The sequence below is a fragment of the Rutidosis leptorrhynchoides genome, chromosome 2 (genome assembly GCF_046630445.1).
Source record: "Rutidosis leptorrhynchoides isolate AG116_Rl617_1_P2 chromosome 2, CSIRO_AGI_Rlap_v1, whole genome shotgun sequence".
Lineage (NCBI taxonomy): Eukaryota > Viridiplantae > Streptophyta > Magnoliopsida > Asterales > Asteraceae > Rutidosis > Rutidosis leptorrhynchoides.
Window position 1 is genome coordinate 476,970,692 of NC_092334.1, and position 20,923 is coordinate 476,991,614.

Sequence of the window (20,923 nt, forward strand, 5' to 3'; positions counted from 1 at the left end):
AAAATTTAAATTGTAGCAATTTTTTTGAACAAAATATGAAGTTTTTAGGGCAAAAAATTGAGGTTTTTAGGCAAGTTATGAAAGTTTTTGAGCAAAAGTAGAAGGTTTTTGGACACAATTTGAAAGTTTTGGGGTAAAAGTTTAAGAATTTTGAGCAAAATTTGAAGATTTTGAGGTAAAATATGTAGGTTTTGAAACAAAATATGTAGGTTTTAAGGCCAAAAAAAAATCCATTGGTGACAAAGTCGAAAGACCCAAAATTTTTACACTGAAAAAAAAATACATTGGGGACGGGCGCCTCTTGTCTCCATGTAGTTTCACCCCTAGCGTACGGTGTTGCTATATAATGCTGATCAAAGCATTGTCGAGAGTAAGAAAACAATATTCATGATCGTAAAAGATGACAAAACATTCATTTTATTCGGTTTTAACGTATCTACAAAACATTCATTTTATTCGGTTTGTTAAACGTTTATCGGGTTGGAAAGCCAATTTACTTTCAATCGGAGGTCCTTTAGGCTTGTGAAGGTGGTGTTGGGAAGTTTAGGCATCTACTACTTATCGTCATTTTTATGTTAGAACTTGTTATTAATTACATGGAGAAATTAAGAGCTCATTTTTTCTGGGGTGGTACAAGTGACATATCGAAGATGCATTGGGTGCGGTGGGAACTAGTGTTGGCTTCCCGTGATAAAGGCGGTCTTGGTGTTGGTACTTTGCGAGCTTTAAATCTTGGGCTCATGTTTAAATGGATTTGGAGATTTGTATCCAAACCTTATTCTTTATGGGCAAGAGTCATTAAAGCTATTCATGGGGAGTCAGGTGGGCTGCAATCAAACCCGACTAGGAATGGTATTTGGTCATCAATTATAACAACTTTCTTTAAAGCTAGAAATGTAGCTGCAGTCCCCTAAGACGTGCTGCGAATGAAGATTGGTAACGGTCATAATGTTCGTTTTTTGGAAAGATTATTGGTTAGGTGATGGCACATTAAAAGACAGGTTTGGCAGATTATTTCGGCTAGAGAGTAATCAAGAGTGCACGATCGCAGAAAGATTCATCAATGGGTCGTGGTCATGGGCTTGGAATCGAGAAGGTATAGGTTCACGTAATGAAGCATATGTTCATGAGCTAGTGTCGAAAATTGGCAGCTTGGTTTTAGGTGATGGTATCGATTCTTTTGGTGATTTTAGTGTCATCCAACATGCATTTTAGTTAGTTGCGATTTACTTGAATGCAAGAGTTAGCTAGTTTTACTAAACAACGGGTTCGGAGAGTGTGGAGTACACGTCCGTAAGAGTTGGCTACTAACTGGCGCGTAATTGCGGGGGTCAAGGGGGCAACGCCCCTAGCGGGGTCCAAGGGGCAGCGCCCCTGGCTGGGGTCCCAGGTGAGCGGGCAGGGGTCGAGCGGAGCGCCCCGAAACCTCAACCGAAATTGCACTATTCGCTACTTAGAAAAAGTGCATTCCAATAGTTATACCTTTTCGGTATAACAGATTTTCCCGCCAAAAATGAAGGGATACACTCTTTCATTTTCTAACTGTTTTCTATAACACTTTTATGGACGTTTTTTGTTCATTCTGTATTCATTTTCCAACCAACAGAAAACACACAATCTTTCAGATAATTTGATCAGTGATTTCATTGCCAAAAACACTGATTGTGTTTTTGTCTTATCCCTGTAAGGATTTCGTGAAACCGAGGCAATCGTTGGGTCGAAATATTTTATAGAGAAAGTGAACACACGATTCAAGGATCAATCCGGGCAGTCGTTTCATACCTATTTTCTAACAAATCTATAAAGTAATTCATTTATAATCATGGCTGGGGTCCCGCTCCTAGGTGAGCGGGCAGGGGTCGAGGGGGCAGCGCCCCGAAACCTCAATCTAAATTGCACTATTCATTACTTAGAAAAAGTGCATTCCAACCCTTTCAACGAATATTTATACCTTTTCGGTATAACTGATTTTTCCGCCAAAAATGAAGGCATTTCCTAGCTGTTTTTCTATAATAGTTTTATGAACGGCTTATTGTTCATTCTGCATTCTTTTCATAACAACAGAAAACACACATTCTATCAGATAATTTGATCAGTGATTCGTTGCCAAAAACACTGATTGCGTTCTTGTCTTATCCCTGCAAAGATTTCGTGAAACCGAGGCAATTGTTGGGTCGAAATACTTTATAGAGAAAGTGAACACACGATTCAAGAATCAATCCGGGCAGTCAATTCATACCCAATTTCTAACAGATTCTTGGATATGGTCTTTATCGGATGACAATGGATATTTCAGTAAGGGGTACTAGAGAATATGTAGACGATCAGGTACTTCCATCATCCAGTTTATATACGATATGGCTGAAACAAGTGCCGCGGAAGATTAATGTATATTTATGGAGGTTGGCGTTAGATAGGCTTCCCACTAGACTTAATCTCTTGCGTCGAGGAATTGAAATTCAAACGATAAGGTGCGTATCTTGTGACATTGCAATTGAATCAATTCATCATGTTATGTTTGATTGTGAAGTGGCGTCTGATTTATGGAGAAGAATTCGTATTTGGACCGAGATGTCGTTGCCAATTTTTTCCGAATGGGTTGATTGGATAGCATGGTATGAAGAGTGGCGAGAGTCCGAGGATACAAAGGTCAGATTGTATGTCATCGTTGCTTCTACTGTTTGGCACATATGGAGGTTCAGGAATAGTCAGGTATTTCATCAAAGTTCGTTAAAGCGGTGTATTTTGTTTGATTCTATTTGTCTTTTTTCTTTCAATTGGTATAGAAGTAGAGGTTAAAAGATTGTAAATTGGAACGATTGGCGTTGTAAGCCGTTGTAATGTGGTTTGCGGGTCTATACTAGCTCAATTTGCTAGTATAGCTCGTTGAGATTAATAAAGTTGGTTGTTCAAAAAAAAATTAAGACAAGGCATAGTTACCATAAATTAATTACATTACATTCTTAACTTTTCATGATAATAATGTCTACTAATTTTCAAGACAAGACATATATGTTCCAACAGTTTTCCTTCGTGTCTAGTGGAGTTCTTCCAAAAAATACAGAAAATTCAGATTCGTTACGTGAAGACCTCTTTAAGTTCTTGAAATTACACTCTTGATATTTATAGTATTAACGTTTAAAAAGTAGCATTATTGTTTAGTTATTAATGAGAAAAATGTTGCTGTTAATATAAACAAAGTCAAAAGAATATTTTTCCCTAATTTTATTCGTTATTCGGTATATATGGATAATATCTTAGTTAAAGCTAGTAAAGTTATACTTATTGATAAGATAGTTTTAAGATAATCGTATGATTTTTATTTTGCAAGAAAAACTAAAAAATGGTGTGATTTGAAGTGTTTATAATAATATAAATTTATGTCTTCTAATATTTAGTAAGAATATCTTTTAAAATAAAACATCTTTATTCTATTCTAATACTCCGTAATTAGTAAGAATAATAAAAATTTATTACATTTTTATTCTAATATTTAATAAAAATTTATTACATTTTTATTCTAATATTTAATAAAAATTTATTACATTTTTATTCTAATATTGAATAAGAATGATTATAATTACAACTATTCATTACATTACATATATTTTATTATTAATATAGAATTATAATCATACTAGGATGCAAACTACATACAATGTTGTCATGAAGAAATATTTAATTCAGAAAACGTATGTAGTATTATAGATATTTATAGTAACATAATAATAATATGAAGAAAGGTAAACGTAGCTATTAAGGCTAGATGTAAGCATAGCATATTAAAATTTATAAACTTTGTTTGATTAGTTACAAAAAAATATAAATATTAAATAACTTTTTAAGATCGACTTTCTTTATATAATTTTTATATCAATGTTTATTTTATAATTATAATAGGTTTAAGGTATAAAAATGGAATTAAATTATGTAAAGTATGCTTAAAGTAGTCTACAATAAAATTTCATGTTTCTAGTTTAAACCTAGATGAGTTTTTACCCTGTTGCAAATAGAAGACAATGTTTTTACAGTTTAGATTATAAATACATATTGAAGATGATGGCAAGATTCTAAATTCGTGAGCTTTTAACATCACCAATGGTTCATTAGATGACAAAAGTGGGGTTGAAATTGAAGACGATGGCATGCGGAAACATGTCAATGTATGTGCTTCTTTGCCATCATATGCCTGCCTAATAAACACGTGTATTTTATGTACAGTTATTGATAACTTATTATGAGTCTTTTCTTCACATGTGAGCCTCCGATTATTTCATATATTTTTTCCCTAAAAAAGGTAATAACGGATTTAACATCAACAAGTACAAGTAATACAATAGAGAGTTCAAACTAGGCAAAACAAGCGGCCAGATATTGAAAACCAAATACGGTACCATCAACACGTAACACACTTTAGTAGGAACCAATAGTAGTCTAAACACGCCAAATTAAAAAAACCTACCGGCCGATAATACTAAAAAGAAAGAAAAAAACAAGCGTTGACGGTCGGGAGAACACCGACCGCCACTACGTCCACCAAACAACAAGAAACAACCGCTGGTAGTCGCCGAGCTCCTATCGAAAAAAACTAGCTAGAAAAAAAAATGTGGTAACCAATAAGAATCACAATTCTACCAAAATTAGGTCGAGAGAACGTCGCAAAGGATTAGACAAAGTGTGTGATACCATAGATGTTCCAAACAGGAGCCACGGTAAACAACCACTAGTCTGAAAACAACATAACCATCGGTCACCACCTCAAAACGCCAACAAGAAAGAAAATCTTGCCCAAAAAGCACCAGTCTTGATACCTGCACAAAACAAGAGTTCCAGGGAACGAACTCACAGCCTGGCTTCCAAGCATAAAGACCGAATCAAAAGGTTTTTGGCAACGACGAGCTTAAATCGTCAAAGGTCAGAACCATAAAGGAACTACAGTCAACACCAATATCCAGCAAGGTAGAATCTTCACCAGTGTACATATGGCTGAGAGAACGTCAAACCAAAATCTCGGTGACCGAAAAGGGTACATCCAGCCAGATTTAGAGCAGAATCGTGGAAAGGACGAGAGAAGTTGACCAACAAATAACTGAACATATCCAACAAACAACTTGAAAACCATCAAACCAAAGACCACAAGAACGACGGCGGAAGGTTAGTGGCCATCCAAAAAACGCGATAAAAGTGAAGAGGGTCTAGAGATGAAACGGGTTACCACCAACACCCGCATTTAAAACTTCCCGATGACCCACTTTCGCCAAAAAACTGGGAAGCCAAGAAACAGAAACCCCAATTCTGACCACACGGCAACAAGAAAGATAATCAACACACGAAAAATAACCAACCAGAAACCAAGAGAAACAATTATGCCCTAAAATCTGGCTAGCCACCGAAAAACACCCGATATTGCTCAAAATATACATATTTATCTTCACAATATCCCCCTACTTTCGTGACATTTCGATACGGGTTGTGATGATTAGTGAGCGGTTTGTGGTATTTAGTCGTTTCGGGACAAAAGTGGTCTAAACGTTCATATTTATGCTAAGGAATTAACCCTTGGGCCAAAGGAATGAACCAAGTGAAGTTTTGGAGTGAAAATGAAGTTCCAGGGTCAAAAGTGCCGCTCCTAAGGTCAAAAGCGGCGACCCTATGTGCTAAAACGTGTGTTAAAAAGATCAGTAGCCAAAGCGCCGCTCCAGCACAAAAGCGTCGCTCCTATGTGCCAAAAGCGCCGCTCCTACCCAAAAGCGTCGCTCCTGTCCTCCCAAAAGCGCCGCTCCTGTTCCAAAAGCGCCGCTCCTGGCGCTGATTCAACCAGAAAATTCAGTCGACCTATAAAAGCAAATTTGGGGTTTTTGAGTGAGAGAGATGCTTCCTTAGGCCGTTTTGGAGCCCTAAAAGGGTTCCAATCATGATTCCATCAAGATCAAAGCCTAATTTCATGTTCCAAGCCAAAGATTAGTGAAGCTAGATGCTAGATCTACATCATCTATTCTCCATTTTGTAATTTCTTTTCCATTTTAGCACTTGTTCTTATTTTCTCTACTTATAATGATGAATGCTTTAGTTTTAATTTATTTTGTTCTTCTTTATCTTATGATTATAGCTTAGATCTTCTTCTCTTTGTCATTTTGGGTTGTAATCTCCACTTTACTCTACTCATTTTGCACTAATTAGTTGTAATCTTTGTTTGTCTTCATCTAGCTTTGAACTAATCACTTGTAATCACTCAAGATGATATTTATTGATGTTTTTATGCTTATTATTAGTGTAATCTTAGCCATGATTGGCTAAATCTCTTGTGTTTGCTTATCTATGAATCTCTAATGCTAGTGTTTGCCCCAAAATCAATTGAATAATGTTGTTTGAATGAATTACATGATCTTGTGTTATTGAGTTAGCTGAAGATCCATTGCTATGAGTTTGTTTTAGGCTTGACTTTGATTACATATGTTGAGTAGCTCTCTTAGTGATTTGAGAAGTGAATCAATGTGTGCTTCAACACCTTAGGTGATCTAGATAACTAGTTTAGGAATTTCAAGTGATTGTGTTCTTGATCTAGGTTGGTTTTCAATTGCCCTTTAGTCAACATAGTAGTGCCGGTTATCTTAAGTGATTTCGATAATTGGGGGTTTTAAGTGATTTCAACCTAGGCATAATCTCAATAACCAAATCGTGCTTAACTCGATCTTAGAATACAATGCTTATGTGAATTTGCGAAGTGTTATTTGATTTGAGATTTAGTAGTGATGCTAAACATTTAATAGTTCAACAACTAGTGCGATAGCAATTTGGGTAAAACAGGTCAATTCAAGCATAGAGAGGATTAGATAAGTGAACACTACTTAGTTATTGATTTAAGTTCTTAATATTTCGTTACTTGTTACTTGCTACTAGTTTACTTGTTAAGTTTAAGTTTGTTTAATTGTGCAAGTTTTAGTTGTTAATCAAAATCAATCGAAACCCCCAATCAAACAAACCCTAGGACAATTAATAGTTTCAATTATCCGACTTACACTGCTCTCTTGGGACGAACTTGAAATGAATACTTACATTAAAGTACTATAATAACCGGGTTCAAAGTGCTTGTTAGTTGTGTGTGCTTATTTGTAGTATTTGAATCATGTATAAATTTAGAGGGTAAAAGATGTATTGTTCCGCACACATCAACACTTTCTTGGCGCCTGATAAGGCTAAAAAGGAACATATATTTCATAGCAATATCCCTCCTAAATAATAGGTTTTCATATGTAATTGTATTATATTTTCATTGTAATTGTTTAAATAAATAAGTGCGAAGACAAAAGGCGAAAACGAAGATTTGAAGACACAAACGTCCAAAAAGCTCAAATGTACAAGATACAATTCAAAAGGTTCAATTTATTGATGAAAAACGTCTAAAAATGACAAGAGTACAAGTTATAAAACGCAAAGTACAAGATATTAAATTGTACGCAAGGACGTTCGAAAATCCGGAACCGGGACATGAGTCAACTATCAACGCCCGACGCAATGGACCAAAAATTATGAGTCAACTATGCATAAGAATAAAATATAATATATAAATAATTATATAAATTATATATATATTATTGATAATGCTAAAAACGAACATATATTTCATAGCATTATTCCTCAAGAAAGACAAGCTTTTAGTTGCAATTGTTCTATTTAAAAGTGATATTCGTTTAAATAATAAAAGGTGAAGACAAAAGACAGATTCGACGAATTGAAGACGCAAACGACCAAAAAGCTCAAAAGTACAAAAGACAATCAAAGAGGTTCCAATTATTGATAAGAAACGTCTCGAAATTACAAGAGTACAAGATTCAAAATGCAAAGTATAAAATATAAAATTGTACGCAAGGACGTTCGAAAATCCGGAACCGGGACCAGAGTCAACTCTCAACGCTCGACGCAACGGACTAAAAATTACAAGTTAACTATGTATATAAATATAATATAATATATAATTAATTATATATATATTATATATATATTATAAACCGTCGGCAAGAAAGACTCCAAAAGGGACTGAGCTGTAATTTCAAACTCCGCGACTCGCGGAGTTTGAAGGCAAAAATGCCGCGAGTCGCGGAGCCCCAAAAGTCGAAAATCCCTATAAAAGCAAACGAATTCTGATCGCAAAAATAACCAAAAATCCATCCATCTCTCTATCTATATCGTATATATTTATATTTATATTTTAATTTTAATTTTAATTTTAATCCTAATAATAAGGGTATGTTAGCGAATGTTGTAAGGGTGTAAGTCGAAATTCTGTCCGTGTAACGCTACGCTATTTTTAATCATTGTAAGTTATGTTCAACCTTTTTATATTAATGTCTCGTAGCTAAGTTATTATTATGCTTATTTAATCCGAAGTAATCATGATGTTGGGCTAATTACTAAAATTGGGTAATTGGGCTTTGTACCATAATTGGGGTTTGGACAAAAGAACGACACTTGTGGAAATTAGACTATGGGCTATTAATGGGTTTTATATTAACTAAACAATACCTTGTTAATTTAATATACAAACTTATAATTTGACGTATTTATATATAACCACATACGCTTGACTGGGTACGGTGGGCGGGATATCTATAAATACCAATAATTATTCATTTTACCGGATACGGAACTGGATTAATAGTTAATAAACTTGTTGAAACAGGGGTGAATTACATTCAAGGGTAATTGGTGTAATTGTTAACAAAGTAGTAAAACCTTGGTTTACACGCAGTCGATAACCTGGTGTATTCATTAAACAAAGTATTAAAACCTTGTTACAATTCGAATCCACAATTAGTTGGAATATTTGACTTCGGGAATAAGAATAATTTGACGAAGGCTTTCGCTCTTTATATTTATGACTGATGGACTATTATGGACAAATTCGTATGGACATATTAAATAATCCAGGACAAAGGACAATTAACCCATGGGCATAAAACTAAAATCAACACGTCAAACATCATGATTACGGAAGTTTAAATAAGCATAATTCTTTTATTTCATATTTAATTTTCTTTATTTTATATTTAATTGCACTTCTAATTATCGCATTTTTATTGTTATTGTATTTAATTGCACTTTTAATTATCGTACTTTTTAATTATCGCAAGTTTATTTTATCGCACTTTTATTATTCGCAATTTCATTATCGTTATTTACTTTATGCTTTAATTTAAAGTCTTGTATTTATTTGGTTTTAACTGCGACTAAAGTTTTAAAATCGACAAACCGGTCATTAAACGGTAAAAACCCCCCTTTATAATAATAATATTACTTATATATATATATTTGTATTTTTATAAAAGTAAACCAATATAGCGTTGAGCTTTGTTTAAAAAAGATTCCCTGTGGAACGAACCGGACTTACTAAAAACTACACTACTGTACGATTAGGTACACTGCCTATAAGTGTTGTAGCAAGGTTTAAGTATATCCATTCTATAAATAAATAAATATCTTGTGTAAAATTGTATCGTATTTAATAGTATTTCCTGCTAAAATTTAATAGTATTTTATACCCCTTAGCTTTGACATCAAGTATTTTTGGCGCCGCTGCCGGGGAGACTCTTAAACGCCGGAAGCGCAACGCTAATATAAAAAAAAAAAATTTACGTTTTTTTTAATTATTCGAAAATATAAAAAGAAAAACAAAAATATAAGTATTTTTAAGATTTTGTTAAATATTTAAGTTTTATAAAGTTTCTTTATTTTTATATAAGTTTTATTTAAGTATTTTGTTTTTATTTAAAAACATATAAACAAAAATATATATATATAAATCTAGTTTTAAGATTTTTATTTATAAAATTATAAAGTAATTTTATTTATTTAAGTTTTAAATATAAGTTTTTATTATACACATATTTTTTTTTTTAAACAGAAAAATTAAAAACAGAAAATAATAATAAAAAAATAAATAAAGAAAAACGCGTCGAATTTAAATAACCTGTCAGTTGAAAACTGGAACCCCGCGACTCGCGGGGTTTGATGCCTTGAATACCGCAACTCGCGGAGGGTACCTGACACGCGACAGAACCCTAATTTTGCATTAATTACGGGTAATTAATTAATATTATTATTATTATTTAACCCTAATTATTATTATTATTATAATTAGTTTTATTTTAAGTTTTACTTTTTATTTAATTTATTTTATTTAGTTTAATTAGTTTAATTAAATTGTAAAATTAATAGTTTTAATAAATAATTAATATAAAAATAATATTTTTATAAAAATTGTAATTTTTTTTTTTACAACTTTTTGTATATTTTTATATTTTGTCCTTTTTAATCGTTTTAGCGTAATATTTGTATTTTTCGCTCATATTTAATTTTAAACTTAGTTTTTGCAATAGTTATTTTTACCTCTAGATTTTTAGGCTTTGCCGTAGAATTCCTTAAGTGCTTTTTCTTTAGACTAAGATTTAGGTGCTTTAGAATTTTGCGACGCCTTTTTAAGTTTTAGTTTCTTTTTAAGTTATTTCCATTTGGGATATAGTTTTTCTTGTAAGCTTTAATATTTTTAGACACCTTTTACTATGTACCAATTATCATTCCAATTAGTTATCTCAATTTGCGATTATAATTTTAAGTTAGTTGTAGTAATAAGGTTAGGTTAGTCAAGTATTTTTAAGTTTTATAAGTTTCTTTTATTTTTCCGTCACCTTTTATTTTTCAACCATTTTTCTTTTTCGACCTTTTTCGACGAACTCTTTTTCTTTCTTATTTCTCGCTATTCTAGTTTTAGGACATAGATTTTTATTCTACTTCTTATCTAAATTTCTTAAAATTACGAAAATTTGTTTTAAGTAGTTAAATTAATAGACATCAAAATTTTCTGGTTCGTAGTAATAGTTGGATTTGTACGTGGACCGGGTTATTGGAGCCAAACAGTCCTCAATTATATTGAGACCAAACGAATTCTGCCCCTCTGCTGCATCTTTTGGCTATTCGAAACGTGGGCAAAATCAGAAAAGTCTATTGATTGGATAACTTATTATAATTTTTCTTTCCTTTTAAAAAAAACTAATAGGATATTCAGTAAATGCACCGAGCAAGACGTTCACCACCTTTTGTACGTTCACTACCTGTAACTAGATCAAGACATTTAGCAAATATTACTGCCGTTGATTTTTCTTTAGAATCATCATCCAGTCGACCAAGTACTACAGTTCAAATTTCCGATAATCCATTTTTTGAACCCGACCTCACAATTGAGAATCCGGAGAATATTCAGGAACGGTTCATTGATCCTGAACCACTAAACTTTCCTTCGGAACCACCAATCATTCAAACAGAGATTGTTGAGGAACGAACCATTAAATCAGAATCCTCTAGTGATTCCGATTCAATAAATTCAATTATGGAGAATCTGGAACCTTTAAGTATGGAAGACCGAATGAGAGCTAAACGCACTGGCCAAGGTCACGCAATAACTCATCCAGACATTAATGCGCCAGATTATGAAATCAAAGGACAAATTCTACACATGGTGACTAATCAATGCCAATTTAGTGGTGCGCTGAAGGAAGATCCAAATGAACATCTACGTACCTTTAATAGGATCTGCACACTATTTAAAATCCGAGAAGTGGAGGATGAACAGATATATCTCATGTTATTTCCCTGGACTTTAAAGGGAGAAGCCAAAGATTGGTTGGAATCTTTACCTGAAGGGGCGATTGATACATGGGATGTTTTAGTTGACAAATTTCTTAAACAATTCTTTCCTGCATCTAAAGCCGTAAGACTTCAAGCAGAAATTGTTACGTTCACACAGAAACCGAATGAAACTCTATATGAGGCGTGGACAAGATATGGAAAGTTGTTAAGAGGATGTCCGCAACATGGTTTAGACACCTGTCAAATAGTACAAATATTCTACCAAGGATGCGACATCACTACAAGGAAAGACATAGATATAGCAGCTGGTGGTTCTATTATGAAGAAAACCGAAACTGATGCTTACAAAATTATTGATAACACTGCTTCCCACTCACATGAGTGGCACCAAGAAAAAGATATCGTTAGATCATCTAAAGCAGCTATAGCCGATTCTAGCCATGACTTAGATTCCATTTCCGCAAAGATAGATGCTGTCGAGAGACGAATGGAAAAGATGACTAAAGATATTCACTCAATACGAATTAGTTGTGAGCAGTGTGGAGGACCACATTTGACAAAAGATTGTCTCAGTATTGAATTAACAATGGAACAAAGAGAGAATATTTCATACATAAACCAAAGGCCTGGAAATAATTATCAGAATAATTATCAACCGCCAAGACCGATTTACAATCAAAACCAGAATTATAACCGAAATATTCCATACAACAACCAACAAGGTCCTAGCAATCAACAAGTATCCAATAATACTTACAATCAGCAAAGACCTAATTTTCAAAACAAACCACCACAACAAACCGATGATAAAAAGCCGAATTTAGAAGATATGATGACGAAGCTAGTTGAAACTCAAACGCAGTTTTTCACATCTCAGAAACAAACCAATGAACAAAATGCTCAAGCATTTAGAAATCAACAAGCTTCTATTCAAAATCTAGAACAAGAAGTGAGTAACCTAGCAAAATTAATAGGTGAAAGAAAACCAGGAAGTCTACCTAGTGATACAAATGCTAACCCCCGGAATGAAACAGCTAAAGCCATTACCACAAGAAGTGGTACAACACTTAAACCACCGGAAATACCTGTAACTTCTGATGAAACTATTCCTACTCCACAAGAACCACAACCTGATCAAGATAGGGAAAAAGAACCGGTAGTTGAAAAGGTTAATGAAGATAACACAGTTAAGGATAAACCTTATGTTAAACCATACCAACCACCACTTCCTTACCCAAGTAAAATGAAGAAAGAGAAACTTGAAGCCGAGCAATCCAAATTCTTGGATATGTTTAAACAGATAAATGTAAATCTTCCTTTCATTGATGTGATTTCAGGAATGCCTAGATATGCTAAATTCTTGAAAGATCTAATCTCAAATAGAAAGAAAATGGAAGAACTCTCGGCTGTTACTATGAATGCTAATTGTTCAGCAGTGCTGTTGAATAAGATACCAGAAAAACTATCTGATCCAGGAAGTTTCACAATTCCATGTTTTCTGGGTAGTCTTAGTTCAATAGAAGCATTGTCTGACTTAGGTGCTAGTATAAATTTAATGCCGTATTCACTATACGCTAAACTAGACCTTGGAGAATTGAAACCAACCAGAATAAGCATACAACTAGCCGATAGATCAATAAAATATCCTAGAGGGATAATGGAGAACATGCTAGTTAAAGTTGGTACTTTAGTATTTCCAGTAGATTTTGTTGTTCTGGACATGGAAGAAGATTCTCAAGTTCCTCTCATATTAGGAAGACCATTCTTAAACACGGCTAAAGCAATGATAGACGTGTTCGGTAAGAAATTGACCCTAAGTATAGAGGATGAGAGTGTTACCTTTTCAGTTGATAGAGCAATGCAACAACCGCAATCTGCAGATGATACATGTTATTATATTCAAACTATAGATGCACATGCAGAATTATTAGAAGAATTTCCAGAATTACAAGGAACAGGAGAATGCTCTTTAGGAGAAGGTAATGAACAAATTGATGAAGCTGAAATGTTAGCTACACTAATAGCTAATGGATATGAACCAACAACAGAAGAAATTCAAATGCTAAAAGAAGAAGACAGATATCGATACAAATCATCGATAGAAGAACCTCCAAAATTAGAGTTAAAGCCACTTCCAAACCATTTGGAATACGCTTATTTACATGGTGAATCTGAATTACCTGTAATAATATCGTCTTCTCTTACTAAAAATGAGAAATCACAACTCATTTCTGTGTTGAAAGCCCATAAACCAGCCATTGCATGGAAGATTCATGATATTAAAGGAATAAGTCCTTCGTATTGCACACATAAAATCCTTATGGAAGAAGGTCATAAAACGTATGTGCAACGCCAACGAAGACTAAATCCTAATATGCAAGATGTAGTTAAGAAAGAGATTATTAAACTGCTAGATGCAGGTTTAATTTATCCAATCTCTGATAGTCCATGGGTAAGCCCAGTTCAATGCGTGCCTAAGAAGGGTGGCATGACTGTCATTACAAATGAGAAAAATGAGCTTATTCCTACTAGGACTGTAACAGGATGGCGTGTGTGTATTGATTATAGAAAATTAAATGACGCCACCAGAAAAGATCACTTTCCCTTACCTTTCATAGATCAAATGTTGGAAAGATTAGCCGGAAATAGTTACTATTGTTTTCTAGATGGATTTTCCGGATATTTTCAAATTCCAATAGCACCCGAAGATCAAGAGAAAACCACATTCACGTGCCCTTATGGTACTTTTGCTTACAAACGCATGCCATTTGGACTTTGCAACGCCCCTGCAACCTTTCAAAGGTGTATGATGGCGATTTTTCACGACATGATAGAAGAATGCATGGAAGTTTTCATGGATGACTTTTCAGTCTTCGGTGATACATTTGAATCATGTCTAGTTAATCTTGAACGAATGCTCATTAGATGCGAACAATCAAATCTAGTTCTTAATTGGGAGAAATGCCATTTCATGGTTAAAGAAGGCATCGTTCTTGGTCATAAAATTTCAAAAGAAGGAATTGAAGTGGATAGAGCTGAAGTAGATGTAATTGCTAAACTTCCACATCCCACCAATGTTAGAGGAGTTAGGAGTTTTCTAGGGCATGCCGGTTTTTACCGACGTTTCATAAAAGATTTTTCTAAAATTGCCACTCCTATGAATAAACTCCTAGAAAAGGATGCTCCATTCATCTTTTCAGATGAGTGTATCAAATCTTTTAATATTCTTAAAGAAAAATTCACTAATGCACCGATCATGATCACACCAAATTGGAATCTACCATTTGAACTAATGTGCGATGCAAGTGATTTTGCAATGGGAGCCGTTTTAGGACAAAGGATTGAAAAACGATTTCAACCTATATATTATGCTAGTAAGACGTTACAAGGAGCACAAACGAACTATACAACTACTGAAAAAGAGCTCCTTGCTATTGTCTTTGCTTTTGACAAATTTCGATCATATCTCGTTCTAGCAAAAACGGTGGTCTATACCGACCATTCTGCTCTTAGATACCTATTTTCGAAACAAGATGCTAAACCAAGATTAATCCGTTGGATCTTACTCTTACAAGAGTTTGATATTGAAATCCGAGATAAAAGAGGAGCAGAAAATCTCGCCGCTGATCATCTTTCTCGTCTTGAAAATCCCGAATTAGAAGTTCTAAATGAATCAGCCATACAAGACAACTTTCCTGATGAATATCTATTGAAGATAGATTATAAAGAAATACCATGGTTTGCAGACTATGCAAACTATTTAGTATGTGGATTCCTTGAGAAAGGATTATCGTACCAAAAACGAAAGAAATTCTTCAGTGATATAAAACACTATTTTTGGGAAGATCCACATCTGTTTAAAAGTTGTCCCGATGGAATAATACGTCGATGTGTATTTGGAGATGAAGCTAGTAAAATATTAAACCATTGTCACACAGGACCAACAGGAGGGCATTATGGGCCTCAACTAACAGCAAGAAAAGTTTATGATGCTGGATTTTATTGGCCTACAATTTACAAAGATGCACACCTTCTTTGTAAATCCTGTGATGCTTGTCAAAGGGCCGGAAAAATAAGTCAACGTGATGAAATGCCACAAAATGTCATCCAAGTATGTGAAGTATTTGACATTTGGGGTATTGACTTTATGGGTCCATTTCCAAAATCTCATAATAATCTATATATACTCGTAGCCATTGATTATGTATCTAAATGGACGGAAGCACAAGCTCTCCCAACTAACGATGCACGAGTTGTAGTCAACTTTTTAAAACGTCTTTTTGCAAGGTTTGGAACACCGAAAGCTTTAATAAGTGATCGGGGTACTCATTTCTGTAATAATCAACTTGAGAAAGTTCTTAAAAGATATGGAGTAACTCATAAAATCTCCACCGCATATCATCCACAAACAAGTGGACAAGTTGAAAATACCAACCGAGCTTTAAAACGTATTCTAGAGAAAACCGTAGGATCAAATCCAAAGGAATGGTCCATTAAATTGGAGGATGCACTCTGGGCTTTTAGAACAGCCTACAAAACTCCAATTGGAACCACACCCTTTAGACTTGTTTATGGAAAAGCATGTCATCTTCCAGTAGAAATTGAACACAAAGCATTTTGGGCTTTGAAGACATGTAATCTTGATTTACATGAAGCTGGACGTTTACAATTAAGTCAACTAAATGAATTAGAAGAATTAAGGCATGAAGCATACGAAAATTCGTTAATCTATAAAGAAAGAATGAAGAAATGGCATGATAAAAGAATCAGAAGTTCAAAAGAATTTAAAGAAGGAGACAGAGTTCTTCTTTTCAATTCACGATTCAAGCTATTTCCTGGAAAATTGAAATCAAGATGGTCTGGGCCATTCATAGTCAAAAGAGTTTTCACATACGGAACGATAGAATTGATAAATTCAAATGGGATTGAATTTAAAGTTAATGGTCACAGAGTTAAACATTACATACATGGTCCGATGGAAGTTGACAATGAAGTTAATCATAATTTCACCACCCAAGAAAACCTTCAAAATGAAAACATAAATATGTTATCAACAACATATGAAAAATCAAAACTGGAATATAGGGAGAATTCAAATTTGAGTGATGAAGAAGAATTCCTATACAAACCTCCCATTCCAAGAAACGAAGAAAAATGTGAACAAGAAATTCAAATAGAAATGAAAGAACCAAGGAAAGAACACCCGAAAAAGGTTTACAAACCAACTCGACTTACTAAAGCAGGAGACCCGGGTGAATTTATCATTTCTTGCTTACTTAATGATGGTGCTGTATATAATGGACTCGCAGATTTAGGAGCAAGTGCAAATATTATGCCTCTTTCCTTATACAAAAGATTAGGCATGGGTAAATTAAAACCAACCAAAATAGGTGTTCAATCATTTGACAAAACCATTAAACACCCGGTTGGAATAGAAAATAATTTACTTGTTAACGTGGGAAGTTTGACCTTTGTTGCAAACTTCATAGTGATTAATATGGAGGAAAACCTTGATATTCCTCTAATTCTAGGTCGCCCATTTTTAGCAACCACCGAGGCATTCATTGATGTAAGAGAAGGTAGAATAACACTTAGGAATGGTGATACATCGATCACCTTTGTGAACCAAAAGTTTAGATCTCCACAAACCAAAACTGTTAGACCAATAAAAATGCATAAGTGTGGGGAAGATGAAGAAACACTTAATGATGATCCAATCACAAAGAATGCCGTTGATGATACGAAATTAGATGAATCCATTTTTAACAGTTCAACGAAGAAACTTTATAAAAGGATTCACGATGCTAAGATTAAAGGAAACTTTAAGTTATATAACCGATTAATATCCAATTTATCGTCAAAAGAAAAGGCAATGTTAGTTGAATTTGTGAAAGTTACGGAGGAAATCAACAAATGGATTGAAGTAAAAGTCAAAGATATACAAGTTGTTGATGATTCAATTGAAAATAATGTTAATCACAATTTCGACACCACAGCTGACTAAGTGTGGGGAGAATCAAAGGGGTTTATGTATTTCTGTTAGAGTTAGATTGTCTGTTTTCGTGTAGTTCTCGAAAATGGAACCCGAATGGTCTTTCCCTAGCAGACCCTAAAGAACTAGTCTTCTCCCCCCATTCTGAATTTTTATTTTTTTTAGGTTTTTACGAAATGAAGACTGCCTGTGAACTAAACCATGGTCTAATGCTACACGCTTTGATCACTAAACGTAATAATGATATACTACCGAGTGAATTAGTATCAGTAATCAGAGAAAGAATGGACGGAGTTAGAAAAGAATCCAGATGCGAAGATAATAAGTTACAATTTGGTAAAGGAAAATCAAAATCCGCAGCGAAAAGAAGAGCACGACACCTAGAAAGATGTTACAAATGCGAAAAATGGTCACATGGAGGTAAATGTTCAAATAATCAAACCTATTCAAATACCGAATTTGTTACTTTATGCAGAGACGGACCATTCATATGTTTAGAAGAAAAGACACTGAATGCTCGAGGTTACGCCTATGTATCTATGGAAAACCAATTAAACCGACTATCTTATGAATGAGATAGATCATATAACTAAGAAATCTATTTCACAGGTATGTCTGTACAGTTTTTATTTTTATTTTTAACCTTTTGATAATAAACGCTAATTTGTTCGCTAAAAAGTATTAAATTGGTATTGAATAAAATTAGGTTTGGCGACCGAAATTATTGATATCATTCAAAAATTTATTATATCACTGCGAAATTTAACGTTTATTCTTAAGGTATAAATATCTTTAATCAATCAACCCAAAATATTTTAAAAATTCGTCATGAGTTAAATTAGGTCTTGGAACCGAAATTACTTTACCGAAAAGAGGGGCGCATATTTTTGATAATATTTGATTGATTAAAGTTTGATAAAAAGCCAAAAAGATTTTTAATTTTATTTTTACCATGTTTTTAAAATTAATATTTAAATCTTAAATTAATATTGTAAACTTTGTAAAAACAATATTTTTAAAATTGTAAATATTTGAAAAATTAAAATAAGTTTGGTGTGAATTTATAATATGAATTTTTAATTTTTAATTTTATGCATTTTAAGTTTTAAGTTTGGTGTGAATTTTTAATATTAATTTTGAATTTTATATTTAAATTGTGTGAATTTAAAAACAAAAATTTACTTTATCTCATTAAGTTAAAAATATGATTTTTAAAATTCGTCGTAAGTTGAAGACTAGGTCTTTGAACCGAAATTGCTTTACCCGAGGGAGGGACAAGAACTTTTATTATCATTATTTTTAATCTTATTGAATTAAAGTATGCCAAAAACATTAAAAAACCCAAAAATCTTAGCTTTTAAAACAATCGCTACAAAAAGACAAATTTTAAAATTTTGTCGAAGGACGGACTAGGACATCGATCCGAAACGACCTCGTTCTAAATAACAAGGGAAACAAAATTTTAAAATTAATTACTTAATTGTTTTATAAGTTAAAGATTATATAAAAAAAAAAAACAAACTCCGCGACTCGCGGAGTTTGAAGTGTCCAAACACCGCGAGTCGCGGGAGGACCGAAAATCAGAAAAAAAATAAAGAGCTGAAACTGATCAGTTCACTCCCCACAACAGAAAACACAGCGAAAAACCTGCGAAATACTCCGAAAAAACAACCAAAAACACCCCCAAAATCACAATTTTTAACCGTTAATCACCAAATCTTTTACTAAAATCATGTTGAGAAGGATGCTATCTAGGAATTACTCAAGAAAAACGGTAAATTTCTACACCTAAACACCATTTAATCCGAAATTAGTGTTCTTGAGCAATTTTTTCCCCAATTTGATTTTGATTCTTTTTAGTGTAATTAGGCTTAAATTGTTTATGTATTATGCTTGTATAACCTAGATTGATGCTGTTTAACATGATTAGAAGCCTTAAACTTCAAATTTTGAGTAATCTAGGGTTTGTGTTCTTGAGCAAATTTGGGGCTTTTTGATATAAACAGGTTATGGCCAATTTTTGTCATGAATTGTTGCTAAATTAAGTAGTGTAACATATTTAGGTAGTTAAATGATCCAAACTTTGAGCCTAAACATGATTTTGAGAATTAAAGTGGACTTTTTCAAGTCTAAAAATTCATGAACTTGATTTTTGAAAGATAATGCCATTTGAGACTTGTTTAATTGCTAGTAATGATTATTTTGACATGTTATTTGAGTTGAATGCTTATGAACTTGGCGAACATTTTCGTATATGCTTATTTGAAAAAGTGTAGATTTGATAAAAATGTGAAAATGAGCTTAAGTTTGATATAAATTGATCATGTCATTGTAATTATTTTGATTGATGATTTTGCTGACACTAATGCATATTTGGATGCACAAAAATTGTGTTTGATGTGTTTTGCAGACTGAAAGGGGTGAATCTTCATCCCAAGCTCGCAATGCTCCTGCTGAGAATGCGGAACAACATGAGGTGGATAACTACTACAAGCAGGATATACCTCATCCAGTCATGACCTTTTCTGATATGCACTTGGAAGAGTTGCACCCGAACCTGAGATTTGACAGACTTTGGATAGATTATCCAAAATATCAAAGGGGTTTGCATACTCTTCATTCTAAGGTTGTTGAGGTACTGAGGGTCATAGAATGGGTACCCTTAGAAGCTGTAGAATTGGCCGGGCCAATTAGGGAATTACTTGTACAGAGGTATGGTAATTCTACTTTTAATGACTGGGTACGTTTATTCACCATGCGTAGACCTGTATATAAAGTATGGTGTGAAGAATTATTATGTAGTATAGAGTTGAATGATCGGGTAGCTAGTTTAACCGATCGATCTTTTATTAGATTTTTGTTAGGCGGTTCGATGCGCCACATGTCTTTACTAGACATGGCTCAGGCTTTACGTATATATACGCCTGAGGAGTTAGCATCTGCTGATTGTAGAGGGTTGATACTAAATGGTAGAAAGATAAATGAAAATTTTGATACACACGGTGTGTGGAGTCAAATGACAAGCCATCACCATTTCAAAGGGGGAAATTACTCTTATTTGGACATAGATAGAGCTGAATTAAGAGTAATTCATAGGTTTTTAGCTAATTCGATTACACAAAGGGGTAAGAACAAGGAAAAAGTAAATGAACAGGATTTGTTTTACCATATGTGTATTCGAGACCCACAAAGCGCTGTAAGTATACCGTATTGTGTGGGTTATTATTTATCAGCTATGGTTCGGGGGATGAGACCGCATAGCATAATAGGAGGTGGTATTTTTATTAC

At 33.7% G+C, this 20,923-nt stretch overlaps 1 protein-coding gene across 1 annotated transcript; it reads left to right on the forward strand.

Moving 5' to 3' along the window:
* Positions 1-2,283: 2,283 nt before the first annotated feature.
* Positions 2,284-2,792, forward strand: LOC139889411 (uncharacterized). The gene is made up of 2 exons (XM_071872365.1): positions 2,284-2,712; positions 2,787-2,792. The coding sequence occupies exons 1-2, from the start codon at positions 2,284-2,286 to the stop codon at positions 2,790-2,792; spliced, it is 435 nt and encodes a 144-aa protein (XP_071728466.1).
* Positions 2,793-20,923: the final 18,131 nt, after the last annotated feature.

Excerpts from the sequence above, each read along its gene's own strand:
- LOC139889411 (XM_071872365.1), top strand. The coding sequence starts at position 2,284 with ATGGATATTTCAGTAAGGGGTACTAGAGAATATGTAGACGATCAGGTA.